Here is a 17,759-nt window from a genome sequence, read left to right on the forward strand (position 1 = left end):
AAATTATCTTTAAATGTCAATGGCGCTATAACGCAGATCGGATTGAATCTAGGCCTTATGCTCTCATGAGGCATAAAAGACCTGTTTTCAGTCTGAAATATACCCCTGGACACTTCTGGTAGATCTGAGACGATTAGACATGTAGGCAGTATGTAGGAAAGTCCACCGATCCAACCATAAGAGTCAATGGAGCTATTACCATATTGCACCCATCCGATCATTTCAGATCAATGAGAATATGAGAAGAGCTTTGGGTTGATTTCAAACAAAGCACTGGGAGAAAGACAGAGGTGAAAAAGATACTCAATATGGCTGCGGGAATAGTTAGGAAAAGTGGCTTTAATGTAAACACAACATTCGATTGGCTCAGCACAAACATTCCACATGAGAGAGCAACCAATAAACTACGGAGAAGGAAGGGGTGCAGAACAAAAGCATTCACAGTAAAAAAAAAAAGAAATCTGGTATAATCATATATATACAGTACGGTGTATAAGGTGAAAATGGAAAGGGGGATTGAGAGAAATGAGGAACGACATGTGATAGAGGGAGTATAGAGGGATAGGATGTATCTTCAGGTGCACAGGTGAATGAGTGGAGAGCAGTACTTTTCCTCTGTGAAAAGAGAGAACGTGACAGCCGGGGTTTGACTGTGGCCTGCTCAGGGTTAAGAGGTCAGATGGGTAGGGGTTAGGGTTAACCCAAACTTCCCACTGAGAGACTGCTGCTGAATTCCAACTCTACCCCAGCCCCTGCTGCTTGGGCACGCCTGTAGATCTAAAACAATTCTGTGTGTATATATATATATAAAGCAATTTGTCAAAAATACCACCCACTCAATCAGAAGAGAAGGTGACACAATTACCATATTGTCTAACCCATTCACCTCCATGTACTATATTTAGTACAATATCAAAATGTGCCACTGAACAAATTCTATTTGGTGTAAATGCATTACATTTAGTGATAACATAGTTAGTACAAGTGTCTAGACAGGCCACATTGACGTTTTAAGATTGTCATTTTCTATCATACCTCCAAAATTGGGGTTTTGTGACAATAATAATCATTAAAATGACTTCAGCATATGTATTTTGAAATACATTTCAGAATTATATAGTTTAAAAGCAGAAAGTATTGTTCTTTGACCCGTTAAGCCCAAATATGCCAAATAGATGATTCAACTCGTTTGTGAACTACAGCCGTTTCTGTATCGTACTATATTTAGTCTTTGGACACATGGGGTTACTGTATTTGACATATTACACGAATCATGTCATGTGAATACATGTTCAAATGATCAGATCTTAATAATTTTTGGTATATAGATTGTCCGGACCAATATAAATATGAAAACAATATTGAAAGAAATCCACTCACTCTCTCACACACACACCCCTAGAGTACATGCAGTATTTGCAAATCCAATGGAGACTGCAGAGAGAAACATTTTACAACATGTTCTCTCTTTCTCAGCTCTTAAACATGTTCAGATCATAATGTTTGCTATGTAGATTATTTAGACCATTATATTAATATAAAAACAATATTTAAAGACATCCACGCCCTCTCACACAGACAACCCTAGAGTACATACAGTATAAGCAAATTCAATGGAGTAATTTTATCACACACACACATACCACAGACATACACACACACACACAAACACAGGTGTGCATTGATGTCTGTGGTGTGTATACACAGGCGTGTGCTTGTGAGAGAGGGAGAGAAAGAGGGAGAATGCTGTAGCATGACTCACTCGCCATTGACTTACATTGGATTTGCTTATGCTGTATAATATACTATAGGAGTGTGTGTGGATTTCTTTAGATATTGTTTTTATATTTATATATTGGTCCAGACAATCTATATAGCAAAAATTATTAAGATGTGAACATGTTTAAGATCTGAGAAAGAGGGACAATGCTGTAAAATCACTCAATCTTCAGTCTCTATTGACTTGCATTTGATGCATGCACTCTAGGGGGGTGTGTGTGTGTGTGTGGATTTCCTTAGGTATTGTTTTCATATATATATATATATATATATATATATATATATATATATATATATATATATATATATATATATATATATATATATTGGTCCGGACAATCTATATGTCAAAAATGTAAAAGATCTGATAATTTGAACATGTATTTATAGGACTTGATTCATGAAATGTGTAAAAACCAGTAACCCCATGTGTCCAAAGACTAAATATAGTACAATATCAAAAACTCACATTGTTGTAGACAAACTCTGTGGCAGATGTAAATAAAATCTTCAGATTTGTCCATCAATAAACTAAGACAACATGTGTACTAAAGGATATTACACATTTCCGTTATGGACATGAAAAGGTTAAACCAATCAAATCCTTTCAAATCTACGGGAATTCCTAGAGGGGGTAGTATGGATGGATTTGGAATTCAGCATGCTTGCTCACAAGGGTCATCCTGAGCTAAGCACTGTGTGGCTTATCTAATCTACAAATTACCTCAACTTCCAAATAACTGAGCATTCACATATTGTTTTATTACATAAAGAGCACCCAGGAAGATCCTTTTGAACAAGCAGAGAGACTGGTCAGTGGTCTGTGGCTGTCCTCTCCTAAAACTACAAATCTGTAAGGACTAGTGAGTGAAAACAACACGGTGGAAACCTATCCAGTCCTTTCATCTCAGTGATAAGTGATAAGTGAAAGGAGACCAGGGGACAACCATATGATACATCACTGACCAGTGGACTTGAGTGTGCAAGTCTAAAATGCTAACCTATTCCCCATATGATGTACTACTTTTGAAGAAGTAGTACACTACATGGGAGGTGACATTTGAGACGGTCCATCCGAGCAGCTCTAGACCCTCTAAGACTGAGACAGGAAGTGGTGTTCCACCGGTCTGACAGGACAGGAAATAAATATGTGGCACGGGATTCTAGGAGGTAGGAGGAAGCATGGAGGGCATGAGGTTGAAATAAAATGCATAAATAATTTGATGATAATAAAGCGTACGCGTCCTTTCAGTTACATTATATTGTAAAGATAGTGTGAAAGTGATCAATGATCTCTAATTCTATTCCCCTATCTGTCATGCTCAGAAGGTTGGCACTGATATCACACCCGACACAGATATATCATTGGCTGACAGGCATTTCATCACACTGCAGGAGACCAATGGCAGAGCCTGCCACACAAACAGAACGGCCCCCCCTTCTGGATGTTTGAAAGAGAGAGGAATAAAACAGAGCAGAAGGAGCTCATGTAGAGCAGCCCTGTGTGAGTCCAACAGAGAGGGGGGTTCTATCCAACGCTGGACAGAACCCCCACTACGAGCCCCAGCCACCAGTACCTCCCCTATTACATCATCACCTAGAGCACAACATCACCTCTGCAAACGGAGCACCAAGGGGTACATTTATTTTGGCTCAATGTTCTGGATGTTGCAGATAGAGATGTTATGTATAGAGCTGACACAAATCTCTATCACAAGGAAAAGAGGACCTTCTCCGCTCTACGCATAACATTTATATCTAATTTGTTGCGAAACATGGCACGAAAACAGAATATACCCCTTGGACTGTCCCTTTTCTGATTCACATCTTACAGTTGTTCATACAATCAACAACAAAACATGAAAGACATTCAGTAGGAAACACATGTTGATAACAAATAAACAAAAGAGGGGTGGTGGAATTCTGAAATTAAAAAAAGGAATAGAGGAACAGAACATGGCAAAGAATCCGTCGTGGTGTCTGGCGGCAGCTCTTTGGGTCCCTTTGGACGTGTAGATTTACATAATTATGCCTTTTAATATCATCAAAATTATTATTATTATTAACCACCTCACGCCCTCTAATGCAACCTCTGTGCAGGGCTAGGCCTCAGTATAAGCCACACCCCCTCAGGTTGTTGGCGATGATGATGTCAGTGACTGCGTCAAACACTACCTGGATGTTTCCTGTGTCAGTGGCACAGGTCAGGTGACAGTAGATCTCCTTGTTGGGCGAACGGCTCTTACTCTCAAATTGCACCTGAATGTATGCGGTAGCATCATCATAAGTGTTAGCACCTATGGGGGGATTGGGAGGAAAGGTGGGTGAGGGCGAGAGAGAGGAGAGAGAAGAGTGGGAGAGGAAGAGAGATACAGAGCCAGAGAGTGAGAGAGGCTTTACAACCATCTGTTCTGCATGTGTGTCTGTCTGAGTTTGTGTATATGCAGACTGGAGGGAAGTCTTACCTGTATATTCAGGGAAACAGATACTCAGTGGTGACTTCTTAATCTTCTCCTCGAACAGATCTTTCTTGTTGAGGAAGAGGATGATGGAGGTGTCGATGAAGAACTTGTTGTTACAGATAGAGTCGAAGAGCATGAGGGACTCGTGCATGCGATTCTGCAGAAAATACCAAATCAGACAGATGAGATGCATGTCTGAGAATATGTGTGGTGTGTTTGTGAGTAGTATGAAGTGTGTGTGAAGTACTTACAGTGGTTTCATCCTCATGCAGAACCTGATCATAGCCACTTAGCGCCACACAGAAGATAATGGCCGTCACATCCTCAAAGCAGTGAATCCACTTCTTTCTCTCTGACCTCTGACCTCCAACATCAAACAGCCTGAAAGAAACATAAGAGTAATAAACGTACCATAACATACACTACAAATATGCTACAAACAAATAAACTGGACTGGTTGTGTACTGTATGTGTAAATCTATGTGTGTGTGGTGGGTCTAACCTAAAGTGCAGGTTTTTGAAGGTGAAATGGGTCTCCACGATGCCAGTGGTCTTGACTCGAGTTCTCAGGATGTCCTGCTCGGTGGGCTGGTAGTCAGCAGCACCAATACGGTCTAAACTGTCCAGGTAGCTAATGAGAGAAAGAAGGAAGGAGAGGGGGAAATTGGGGAAAAGGTACCATCTAGAATCTAAAAGGGTTCTTCGGCTGTCCTCATAGGAGAACCCTTTGAAGAACCCTTTTTGGTTGCAGGTAAAAACCCTTTTGGTTCCAAGTAGAACCCTTTCCACAGATGGCTCTACATGGAACCCAAAAGTGTTCTACCTGAAACCAAAAAGGGTTTTCCTATGGTGACAGCCGAAGAACCCTTTTGGAACCCTTTTTTCTAAGAGTGTAGAGCTTCAAAAATACAGTGCGAAGACTAACCTTTGCACGTAAAGACTAACCACTTCAAAGACTAACCTTTGCACTGTGTTACTGTTCAAGAACAGGTAGCTAATTCCAATTTTCAGTTTATGTATGTTATGTAAGTGGAACTTTCTCACAAATCTCTCATTGACGTCAAAGCATGAATTGTGCTTAATTTCAAGTTACATGCATTCTGATATGTTTGGTCCCTTAGTGTGTACTCACTAGGCAGCGGAGTCATTGAGCTGGTACTCCCTGGCCCTGTTGAAACACTCCTGGGTCCCGGCATCGGCCCACAGACGCTTCATAGCTGTCAGCAGCTCTGCTGAGTAGGGCTCTGTGTCCTCCATACGAGTGACCACATCACACACCAGCTTAGCATCCGCCTGGACACACACATACATAAGATATTATGTACAAAGAAATGTGTAAGCACACACGTACACAAGCACACATACACAAACAAAAACATATGCATAGATGTATTAAGACACATATGAGCTGAAGACTATACAGTGGGGCAAAAAAGTATTTAGTCAGCCACCAATTGTGCAAGTTCTCCCACTTAAAAAGATGAGAGAGGCCTGTAATTTTCATCATATGTACACTTCAACTATGACAGACAAAATGAGAAAAGAAAATCCAGAGAATCACACTGTAGGATTTTTTATGAATTTATTAGCAAATTATGGTGGAAAATAAGTATTTGGTCACCTACAAACAAGCAAGATTTCTGGCTATCACAGATCTGTAACTTCTTCTTTAAGAGGCTCCTCTGTCCTCCACTCGTTACCTGCATTAATGGCACCTGTTTGAACTTGTTATCAGTATAAAAGACACCTGTCCACAACCTCAAACAGTCACACTCCAAACTCCACTATGGCCAAGACCAAAGAACTGTCAAAGGACACCAGAAACAAAATTGTAGACCTGCACCAGGCTGGGAAGACTGAATCTGCAATAGGTAAGCAGCTTGGTTTGAAGAAATCAACTGTGGGAGCAATTATTAGAAAATGGAAGACATACAAGACCACTGATAATCTCCCTCGATCTGGGGCTCCACGCAAGATCTCACCCCGTGGGGTCAAAATGATCACAAGAACGGTGAGCAAAAATCTCAGAACCACACGGGGGGACCTAGTGAATGACTTGCAGAGAGCTGGGACCAAAGTAACAAAGCCTACCATCAGTAACACACTACGCCACCAGGGACTCAATTCCTGCAGTGCCAGATGTGTCCCCCTGCTTAAGCCAGTACATGTCCAGGCCCGTCTGAAGTTTGCTAGAGAGCATTTGGATGATCCAGAAGAAGATTGTGAGAATGTCATATGGTCAGATGAAACCAAAATATAACTTTTTGGTAAAAACTCAACTCGTCGTGTTTGGAGGACAAAGAATGCTGAGTTGCATCCAAAGAACACCATACCTACTGTGAAGCATGGGGGTGGAAACATCATGCTTTGGGGCTGTTTTTCTGCAAAGGGACCAGGACGACTGATCCGTGTAAAGGAAAGAATGAATGGGGCCATGTATCGTGAGATTTTGAGTGAAAACCTCCTTCCATCAGCAAGGGCATTGAAGATGAAACGTGGCTGGGTCTTTCAGCATGACAATGATCCCAAACACACCGCCCGGGCAACGAAGAAGTGGCTTCGTAAGAAGCATTTCAAGGTCCTGGAGTGGCCTAGCCAGTCTCCAGATCTCAACCCCATAGAAAATCTTTGGAGGGAGTTGAAAGTCCGTGTTGCCCAGCAACAGCCCCAAAACATCAATGCTCTAGAGGAGATCTGCATGGAGGAATGGGCCAAAATACCAGCAACAGTGTGTGAAAACCTTGTGAAGACAGAGAAAACGTTTGACCTCTGTCATTGCCAACAAAGGGTATATAACAAAGTATTGAGATAAACTTTTGTTATTGACCAAATACTTATTTTCCACCATAATTTGCAAATAAATTCATTAAAAATCCTACAATGTGATTTTCTGTAAAAAAAAAATTGTCTGTCATAGTTGAAGTGTACATATGATGAAAATTACAGGCCTCTATCATCTTTTTAAGTGGGAGAACTGGCACAATTGGTGGCTGACTAAATACTTTTTTGCCCCACTGTATAGCTGAATTCCTGAATGTGTACCACCATACCCCACTGGAATCCTCATTGAGGAGAACAGGGTCCTCATTGAGGATTCCAGTGCAGTGCACTTTGAAGTAAGGTTTTGAAAGGGCCATTGGTTGTACACTATAATGAACCCTGCCCTGTGCAGGGAGCATGTACCCACCTTTCTGTCCTTGTCTGCGTACTCGATGCCCAGAGAGTCCATAGCTCGGAGGACGGCAGCCAAACTCTGGATGGTGTTGCTGTAGACCACAGGCTTATACTGCTTCACATCATCCCCAGAAAAGCCATCCTCATGGATAATCCTGCATACACACACACACACACATCAGAACACATACAAAATAACACCCACACACGTACTGTACGTAGGCTAAGTGTGCATGCATGAGCGCACACACACAAACATTCACACTTCAGTGAACCCACATTTCAGCAGACGCTTTAGTGTATGCGCATGTGTACGCGTGTGCATGTGACCAAGAACAGGGTTGTCTCTGAGCTCTGAGTATCAAGCAGTGCCTGCTCCTTAGCACACACCCAAATACATGCAGCACATCCCTGGCTGCCACCCCTCTTCTCTTTTCTTCTCTCTTTCACACACAAACACTCACACCTCAGCAGCATCAGCAGCAGCCAATATCGCCACTTTAGGTTTCACATTTGTAATGACAAAGGTGGTCTGTACATTTAAACCACTCTTAACAACATTGACGTGAAATGCTCTGACATTGAGGATCGGATTATAAATCCATTACACCAGCCTAGACTGTAATAAACTTCAGAAGTATACCATTGACTTCAAAAGGTGCATAATCCATAGGTATGAATATCTTATTCTTACAAAGTAAGGTGGTTCACACATTATGTAACACATTTTTCAACGACCTTTTCTTATATATTTTTTTATTTTCACAGATGTTCAAGCTGTATAGCCTTCCTCAGTATGTGCCTTTCTTAAATGTGTGTGTACCACTTTGCCAGTCTGTCCTAGTACACTATGATCAAGTTCTATTAAAACATTATTGTTTTTGAATAATTAAGGTGTTGGTTTTAAATAATACAGATTGCTGTATACCATTATCAATGTACCTTGCTACATACAAACACACACACACACACACACACACACTTTCTTCTAATTTGGCACACAGAAAAATGAGTCCATGATTAACTTGGTCAAAGAAAATAGTGTAACCGGTGTGAAATGGCTAGCTTGTTAGCGGGGTGTACGCTAATAGCATTTCAATCGGTGACGTCACTTGCTCTGAGACCTTGAAGTAGTTGTTCCCCTTGCTCTGCAAGGGCCACGCCTTTTGTGGAGCGATGGGTAACGATGCTTCGTCGGAGGCAGTTGTTAATGTGTGCAGAGGGTCCCTGTTCGAGCCCAGGTAGGGACGAGGAGAGGAACGGAAGCTACACTGTTACATTGGTGCCGTGACCCAGATCACTGGTTGCTGCGGAAAAGGAGGAGGTCAAAGTGGGGTGAGTGTAACCGGTGTGAAATGGTTAGCGGGGTGCGCATTAATAGTATTTCAATCGGTGACGTCACTCGCTCTGAGACGTTAAAGTAGTTGTTCCCCTTGCTCTGCAAGGGCTGCGAATTTTGTGGAGCGATGGGTAACGATGCTTCGTGTGAGGCAGTTGTTGATGTGTGCAGAGGGTCCCTGGTTCGGGGCGAGGAGAGGGATGGAAGCTACACTGTTACAATGGCACCGATTGGCCTGTAGGTGATGCTGTTATAAGCAGTCTCTCTTAAACCCTCAAATCCGACACCTGTTTGACATCAACACTTGAATCTTTGCATGTAGGTGTCTTTCCGCAAGCTGAACAAATTTGCCACAAGGACCCATAAGATCCTTTGGGATAGGTTTTCCTCCATCGTGGAAATTTGTGAAAGCCTTTTAAAAAAGTACTCTTGCATTTCCTTAGTTTGAGAAAACCTAAGGGATTGGTTAAGTGATGGCTGAGTTAACAATAAATCCACTTCACAATGACCTATCTGTTTGAAACTTTTATAGTCAGCAAAGACATTAATATGATGAACCATGTTAACTTTGGCATTGAGATCTTTAAAAAAAGAAGGAAATTATTAACAATGAACTTTTTTGACTATGTAATGCTAATGCTTAAAATAATCACACAAAAAATCTTCTCATGGACTAAAAGTCAAATTCACTCCATATGTGGTTTTTGGACTCATCACAATAGTCCCTAACGAGTATGAGAAAATAACACTGATGAATTCAAAGATGGCTACCTACAGATGCATATTAGCACATACACTAAAATGCTAAAATATGCTAAAAATACTTCAAATATCTTCTATTTATGAACCATAGGACCAACTTACACTACATTTGAAATGTAGGCCCATAGTACTTGCTTTAACTAAGTTTGAGAAAAGATCAAAAGATGGCCGAGTTATTGACAAATCAAAAAATCTGTTTTTATTTGTGTATTTAAATCACTGTAAATCCACAATGATCTTGTGTCCTTTCTGTCATCCTGAGAACCCAGTTCATTGCTGCTCGCAGCTACACTACATGGCCAAAAGTATGTGGACATCCCTTCAAATTAGTGGATTCAGCTATTTCAGGCACACCCATTGCTGACAGGTGTATAAAATCGAACACACTGCCATGCAATCTCCATAGACAAACATTGGCAATAGATTGGCCCGTACTGAAGAGCTCAGTGACTTTCAACATGGCACCGTTGTAGGATGCCACCTTTCCAGCAAGTCAGTTTCGTCAAATTTCCTCTGCCCTGGTCAACTGTAAGTGCTGTTATTGTGAAGTGGAAACGTCTAGGAGCAACAACGGCTCAGCCGCGAAGTGGTAGGCCTCACAACCTCACAAAATAGGACCGACCGAGTGCTGAAGCGCGTAACACGTAAAAATCATCTTTCCTCGGTTGCAACATTCACTACTGAGTTCCAAACTGCCTCTGGAAGCAACGTCAGCACAATAAATGTTTGTCATGAGATTCATGAAATGGGTTTCCATGGCCGAGCAGCCGCACACAAGCCTAAGATCACCATGTGCAATGCCAAGCATTGCCTGAAGTAATGTAAAGCTCATCGACATTGGACTCTGGAGCAGTGGAAATGCGTTCTCTGGAGAGAAAAATCACTCTTCACCATTTGGCAGAACGCTACCTGCCCCAATGCATAGTGCCAACTGTAAAGTTTGGTGGAGGAGTAATAATGGAATAACACCACCGTCAGAACTAGTGGGAGAGAAATGTTTAAATGTTTTTTCAACCGGCCAGTCTGGCCGTTAAGCTTTGTCTCCCGAATTCTCCCCTATCACTGCTTTACCCCGTGTCACCCTGTTTTTCATGGTTTGGGCTAGGCCCCTTAGTACCAGTGAAGGAAAATCTTAACGCTACAGCATACAATGACATTCTAGATAATTCTGTGGTTCCAACTTTTTGGCAATAGTTTGGGGAAGGTATTTTCCTGTTTCAGCATGACAATGCCCCAATGCACAAAGCTAGGTCCATACATAAATGGTTTGTTCAGATCAGTGTGGAAGAACTTGAATGGCCTGCACAGAGCCCTGACCTCAACCCCACCGAACACCTTTGGGATGAATTGGAATGCCGACTGCGAGCCAGGCCTAATCACCCAACCTCACTAATGCTCGTGGCTGAATGGAAGCAAGTCCCTGCAGCAATGTTCCAACATAGTGGAAAGCCTTGCCAGAAGAGTGGAGGCTGTTATAGCAGCAAAGGGGGGGACCAACTCCATATTAATGCTGATTTTTGAATGAGATATTTATTATTATTATTATTATACTCCTTTGTAAAACACGATAGGGTATCTCAAGGGGTTTATCGTGTCAATAAAATTCTAGCAAATAAACATAAGCACATCCACACACACACCATTATCAATATACATACATACAAAAGTACACAAATGCACACATTTGTGTACACACACAAGGAGACAATGCTAGCTCAGCTCCAGGATCAGTTTTCCCTTTCCCGATCCTGGCATTATGTAATATAACCAATGTAACATATGTAGTTAACAACAGAAGCCGCTCCCGAGCGATGCTTTTGGGTAACTGTCTGTACCGCTAGGGAGAACCCCCAGGATAATTAAATATGGAGAGAGTGCTAGAATGGAAGGAAACAGAGTGGAGTAGAGGGAGGAGTGTGTGTGTGTGATGGAAAAAGCAGGGTGTGTGTGGGGCAGATGAGTGTGTGCTGAGGTACAGTGAATGCACTGAACCCAACATTTTTTAAATTGTGGATTTTTGAGAGGGTGTCTGCATAGCAACAGTCATGTTTTATTATGTGCATGAAAATATTATATAATGTGCTTTTCCGGTTGGGCCCTGGATACAGAGGTCTTCTTTAAAGAAGAAATCTAGTAACAGGGTTTAGAAAAAGAACAGTGATTTAGATGAGAGAGTGGTTTAGACGAGAAAGGGAAAGGTTTAGATGAGGTTTTAGATGCCATATTTTCTGAGTAAATCCGCTTTATAGGCAAAGTACTCTCAGCGATATCAGGCACTTAAAGCCATTAAGATTAAAGCAGAGATATTTGCTAATGGAGATGTGGTGTAGTGACCACACTAATACACACATACACACACATTGGCTGCACACAAACACACACACACACACACACACACACACACAAACACCCATGTATTCGCCCTCCCTCTTTTTCGATAGACACATGAAAAACCTCTGAGTAAATTTCAGCACCATATCAGTGGACAGCACCCCTGCGGCCTGCTACTGACCGTGAGCACCGCCTCCGATTACCGTCTACAGGAGGTGCTCGAATCACTGGCAGAGGTACGGTCTCTGAGGAAACATGGCGGAGCTAGCGGCTCAGCCTCACTATGGGCAGGGGAGGCGCAATCTCAGGCCTCGTCAAAGACGCCTATGTCAGAAAAAAACAGCACTTACTTCATCTGTTTGACGATGGTGCTTTTGCCCGATTCTCCTCCCCCTAAAGGGAATAGAGAGCAGAGTGAGAGTCGGTTGTCTTTAGGGTGACATGACATCAGGACCACGGAGAGCGCTTGCCGCCCCGGCCCGGATCTCTGCAATCTACATCAACATCAACCGAACTGTGCAGAACGGGCAGCCCCGTTATAAACGGTGTCTTACCAAGCAGTAGCAGTTTCACCTCCTTTGCGGCAGTGACTCCATCATCCTTCAGATTTTTCTCGATGGCTTTGCTCCTGTCCAGAGCAGCGCGCTCCTCAGCGCTGAGTGTACATCCCATGTCTAGAGCCGAATGAACAATCCCTTCTTCTCCTCTATTCCGCCCTGTCCCTCGCCGACTCAATCTGTATGTTTGTCTCTCTCTCTCGCTCGTTCAGTCTGCTACAGCATGAGGCCCGGATTGAGGGCAAATGAAGCCGGGTCCGAACAGGGTTTTTTCTCCGTGCCTCTATGGATTGCGCTCCGTCCCTCTTGGAGCGGGGGGTGAGGTCGTTGTATTCGAGCCTCGGGGCTGAGGGGTCTCTATAGGGCGGCACTGATGACAGCGAGCGCGAGCGATCTCATCGTTCAATCTCTTCACAATAACCGACAGAGAGAGGAGGGGAAGGGAAGGCAGTGTGCGCGAGACTCACCTAGCGCAGACAATCTCGTTGACGTCAGAGCCAAGGCAAGCGCTAATCGTGCGATGCGACCACATTCAAAGGGGGATTTTATAGACACATTTTGCTTTCGTGGAATAATTTCGCTGAATATACAATGTATAATATGCCTTTTATTATACAAGGGGCGTGGTCTCGCACGATACTGGAAGTGGGCCATTCTTGTCTTCCGTGGCCTTATAAATAGACTGTGTATAATCCACTAGGAGTGGGTAAACATTAGGCTATAACGTTAGCCTTTTTATATTTGACATTTTAGTCATTTAGCAGACACTCTTATCCAGAGCGATTTACAGGAGCAATTAGGGTTAAGGGCCTTGCTCATGTAATGTCAACAGCAACAATAGGCAAGGTAGTACAACACAATATCATTACATTTTAATTGTATTAATTATTAATCTAGCAATTGCATTTATCCTGTGTGTGTGTGTGTGTTATGTTGCTTGCATGTATGTATTATGAGTGTGTGTGCATGTGTTTATGTCTGCAGTGCAGTATGTGTAAAAGGGAATGTGTGTGTATCTCTGTGTGTCTCTGTGTCTGTTTCTCTCTGTGCATGTGTGTGTAACTCTATGTGTGTATGTGTGTGCACATTAAAAGCTTCTAATCCACATGCGGAAAAAGTGGAGTGGTAGGGTATGAGGGTTTTTACAATGGACTATACTGACACCAAAAGCCTGAATTACCATTTAAACCTACAGCCTTACAAGTAAATTCTGCAAACACCTTCACCAGGTCAGTCCTATAGCCTTCATAAACTATGCCCCAAGCTCTTACCATAATACAACAGGACATACATACAGTGAGCTCCAAAAGTATTGAGACAGTGACACATGTTTTGTTGTTTTGGCTCTGTACAGAACTCCAGCACTTTGGAATTATACAATGACTATGAGGTTAAGGTGCAGACTGTCAGCTTTAATTTGAGGGTATTCTCATCCATATCGGGTGAACGGTTCGGGTGAGAAATAATCCCATATTCCTAGAATGCAATGATTACATTAAGTTTGTGACTCTAGAAAACTTGTTGGATGCATTTGCTGTTTGTTTTGGTTGTGTTTCAGATTATTTTGTGCCCAATAGAAATGAATGGTAAATAATGTATTGTGTCATTTTGGAGTCACTTTTATTGTAAATAAGAATAGAATATGTTTCTAAACATTTCTACATTATAATGTGGATGCTACCATGATTACGGATTGTCCTGAATAAATCGTAAATAATGATGACTGAACAAATGTCACCCCCCCCCCCCCCCCCCCCTCCAAAAAAAAATGCTAACCTCCCCTGTTATTGAAATGCTGAGAGGTTGGCATGTCTTGGGGGTATGATATTTGTGCCTCTGTAACTTTCTCAGTCATCATTATTCACAATTTATTACACATTATTATGTATGCAAACACATACACACATAGTTGCACACACACGCATAGAGACACAGACACAGTGACATACACAGATTAACTTTTACAAATACTGCACTGCAGACATAAACACACACACACACACACACACACACACACACACACACACACACACACACACACACACACACACACACACACACACACACACACACACACACACACACACACACACACACACACACACACACACACACACACACACACACACACACACACACACACGCTCACCAATGCATACATGTAAGCAACATAAGACACACAAATGCATCCAACAAGTTTGTGGTCACAAGCTTGATGTAATCATTGTGTGCTAGGAATATGGGACCTATACAAAACATTTGACTACTTTAATACACGTTAGTGAATTTGTCCCAATCATTTTGGTCCCCTAAAATGGGGGGACTACAGTATGTACAAAAAGTGCTGACATTTCTAAACGGCTAACCTGATATGATCCTCAAATTACAGTTTTTTTCCAATTGCTAACACACTAAAATGACATGCACAGCACAATTATTTAAACTGACACACAGAGAGCAAAACCTCTTATCAAGTCTCCAAAAGTCTAAACACTTTTTCTGCTTTACACACATTTTGCAATTCAAAATGGCACTTTTTAAATGCACTGCACATGGTTCTCTGCATAAGACACAACAATCTGACATAAAGTCACATGTTTGCCATTTCAAACACTGCCATTCAAAATGACACTACATGAGCTAATTGGCCAATACATGTGCCACCTGGCCAAACACCTCAATGGTTAAATGTTACCACTTCAATCAGGAAGTAAGCACTATGAAAAGGCCACAGGTGAGCACCTTTTGTTTTACAACAACAATGGAAGCCGTTGCAGAGAGAGGAAGAGGAAGAGGAAGAGGGAGGGTGAGAATGAGAGGGGGAGGAAGAGTGAGAGGTATGGGTAGAGCTGGTAGAGGAGTTCACGGCCAAAGAAGACAACTTTCAAATGAAATCAGAGCAACCTTAGTTGATCATGTCATCAACCATGGGCTGACAATGTGAGAGGCTGGACAGAGAGTGCAGCCCAACTTGAGCCATTTTACTGTCGCCTGTGTCATTGAGACTGGAGTACAGGTATGTAACCAACATTTCTTTCACACTATGTAGTACACTCCATGTCATAGTGTATCAGTTGGGTGACACCTGTTTACTTCATGAATGGCTGATGTCATACACTAACTGCACAAATTCCTGTAGAATTTACTCTACTGTGGGGGAAATATATTTAGGCTGCATTGTCCAAGCCCTATATTTTTGTTTTTTTGTTTTTCTAAAGGACTGAGAGACGCAACCATGGTAGAGGAAGGGGCCAAATGTTCACCGGGGTACAGGAAGCTGCCATTGTAAACTTGGTTTTGGAAAATAATGAAATCAGATTACAAGAAATTCAAAGCCACATCATCCAAGACAACACCATATTCAACAACATTCAACGAGTCAGTCTGTCCACATTGGCTCGCATTCTCAAGTGAAACCAAATCAGAATGAAACAACTTTATAAGGTGCCGTTTGAGAGAAACTCTCAAAGAAACAAAGAGGTCAGACGAGCATATGTGGATGTAAGTACAATATTGACTGCAGTACACTACACAACATTGTTTCCCAGTGTACTGGATAACACCATATTGACTGCAGTACACTACACGCAACATTGTTTCCCGGTGTACTGGATAACACCATATTGACTGCAGTACACTACACGCAACATTGTTTCCCGGTGTACTGGATAACACCATATTGACTGCAGTACACTACACGCAACATTGTTTCCCGGTGTACTGGATAACACCATATTGACTGCTTTTGTTCTTTGTTTTCAGGGAGTACTGGAAATGGATGCTCATGCAATCCCACATGAGTTCATCTTTATAGATGAGGCTGGGTTCAATCTAGCAAAGACCAGAAGAAGGGGGAGAAACGTCATTGGCCACAGAGCCATTATAGATGTTTCTGGCCAACGTGGTGGGAACATCACAATGTGTGCTGCCATCTCCAATACGCATGGTGTCCTCCACCGGAATGCCAACCTTGGACCATACAACACAGCCCATATTCTCACATTTCTGGACAGACTCCACAACATTCTCATACCACCAGAGCGTATGAATGATGCAGACCATCAAAGAACCCGGTACGTTGTAGTATGGGACAACATGAGCTTTCATTGTGCAGCCCCAGTCCAAAACTGGTTTGCTGACCACCCACCATTTCTCGTGCAATACCTCCCACCATACTCACCATTTCTGAACCTCATAGAAGAGTTGTTTTCGGCATGGCGATGGAAGGTATACGACTGGCAGCCCTTTGTGAACATGCCTCTTGTGCAGGCTATGGAAGAGGCACGTGATGAGATTGATGTGGGTGCGATTCAGGGATGGATAAGGCACTCAAGGTACTTCTTCCCTCGATGTCTGGCAAGGGAAGATATTGCCTGTGATGTGGACGAGGCGTTATGGCCAGACCCAGCTGTGATGTGGACAAGGCGTTGTGGCCAGACCCAGCTGTGATGTGGACGAGGCGTTGTGGCCAGACCCAGCTGTGATGTGGACGAGGCGTTGTGGCCAGACCCAGCTGTGATGTAGACGAGGCGTTGTGGCCAGACCCAGCTGTGATGTGGACGAGGCGTTGTGGCCAGACCCAGCTGTGATGTAGACGAGGCGTTGTGGCCAGACCCAGCTGTGATGTGGACGAGGCGTTGTGGCCAGACCCAGCTGTGATGTGGACGAGGCGTTGTGGCCAGACCCAGCTGTGATGTGGACGAGGCGTTGTGGCCAGACCCAGCTGTGATGTGGACGAGGCGTTGTGGCCAGACCCAGCTGTGATGTAGACGAGGCGTTGTGGCCAGACCCAGCTGTGATGTGGACGAGGCGTTGTGGCCAGACCCAGCTGTGATGTAGACGAGGCGTTGTGGCCAGACCCAGCTGTGATGTGGACGAGGCGTTGTGGCCAGACCCAGCTGTGATGTGGACGAGGCGTTGTGGCCAGACCCAGCTGTGATGTAGACGAGGCGTTGTGGCCAGACCCAGCTGTGATGTGGACGAGGCGTTGTGGCCAGACCCAGCTGTGCGGCAAGATGCTGCCTAATTATTTTTCTTGACTCTTTTTTTCTATATATTTTTTCTGCACATTTTTTCTGCAATTTTCTTTTTCAGTTTACTGTTTTTTTGTGAGCATATTTTTGTTCAGTCCAATGTAAATATATCTGCTGTGAATATGTTGCACTGACTTGATTGCTGAAAAATAAAAAAAATAAACTGTTTCAACAGCATGTGTGTGTATCTGCAAATATTTCTGTGCATCTGAAGATTTTCTACAATTTGAACTATTTTAGTATTATGGCAAAGCATACTAAAGATGAGAGTGCTTTTCATTATGCCCAACAGTGTGTAGTTGGTTAGACATACATCTGGTAA

General features: G+C 42.8%; 1 protein-coding gene and 1 long non-coding RNA gene across 2 annotated transcripts; one reads left to right on the forward strand and one right to left on the reverse strand.

Annotated features, from left to right (window-relative positions):
• Window positions 1-321: 321 nt before the first annotated feature.
• Window positions 322-13,060, reverse strand: LOC110526435 (guanine nucleotide-binding protein G(o) subunit alpha). Its single transcript, XM_021607422.3, has 8 exons — window positions 12,402-13,060; window positions 12,198-12,240; window positions 7,429-7,570; window positions 5,374-5,534; window positions 4,744-4,872; window positions 4,493-4,622; window positions 4,245-4,398; window positions 322-4,076 (listed from the first exon to the last, which is right to left on the reverse strand). The coding sequence occupies exons 1-8, from the start codon at window positions 12,517-12,519 to the stop codon at window positions 3,889-3,891; spliced, it is 1,065 nt and encodes a 354-aa protein (XP_021463097.1). The 5' UTR covers window positions 12,520-13,060; the 3' UTR covers window positions 322-3,888.
• On the forward strand, window positions 12,935-17,613 carry LOC110526436 (uncharacterized). Its single transcript, XR_002473955.3, has 3 exons — window positions 12,935-15,420; window positions 15,623-15,905; window positions 16,167-17,613. It is a non-coding gene; the product is annotated as an uncharacterized LOC110526436 (long non-coding RNA).
• The last annotated feature ends 146 nt before the right edge of the window (window positions 17,614-17,759 follow it).

This window comes from Oncorhynchus mykiss, chromosome 6, assembly GCF_057628025.1.
Source record: "Oncorhynchus mykiss isolate SJ-2025 chromosome 6, ASM5762802v1, whole genome shotgun sequence".
Lineage (NCBI taxonomy): Eukaryota > Metazoa > Chordata > Actinopteri > Salmoniformes > Salmonidae > Oncorhynchus > Oncorhynchus mykiss.

Coding starts and splice junctions, on each gene's coding strand:
- LOC110526435 (XM_021607422.3), bottom strand. CDS start 12,519: ATGGGATGTACACTCAGCGCTGAGGAGCGCGCTGCTCTGGACAGGAGC. Junction 5,535..7,428: donor ACGCAGACAAGGACAGAAAG/GTGGGTACATGC, acceptor GTGTGTGTCCAG/GCGGATGCTAAGCTGGTGTG. Junction 4,623..4,743: donor TTCAAAAACCTGCACTTTAG/GTTAGACCCACC, acceptor TGTTTCTTTCAG/GCTGTTTGATGTTGGAGGTC.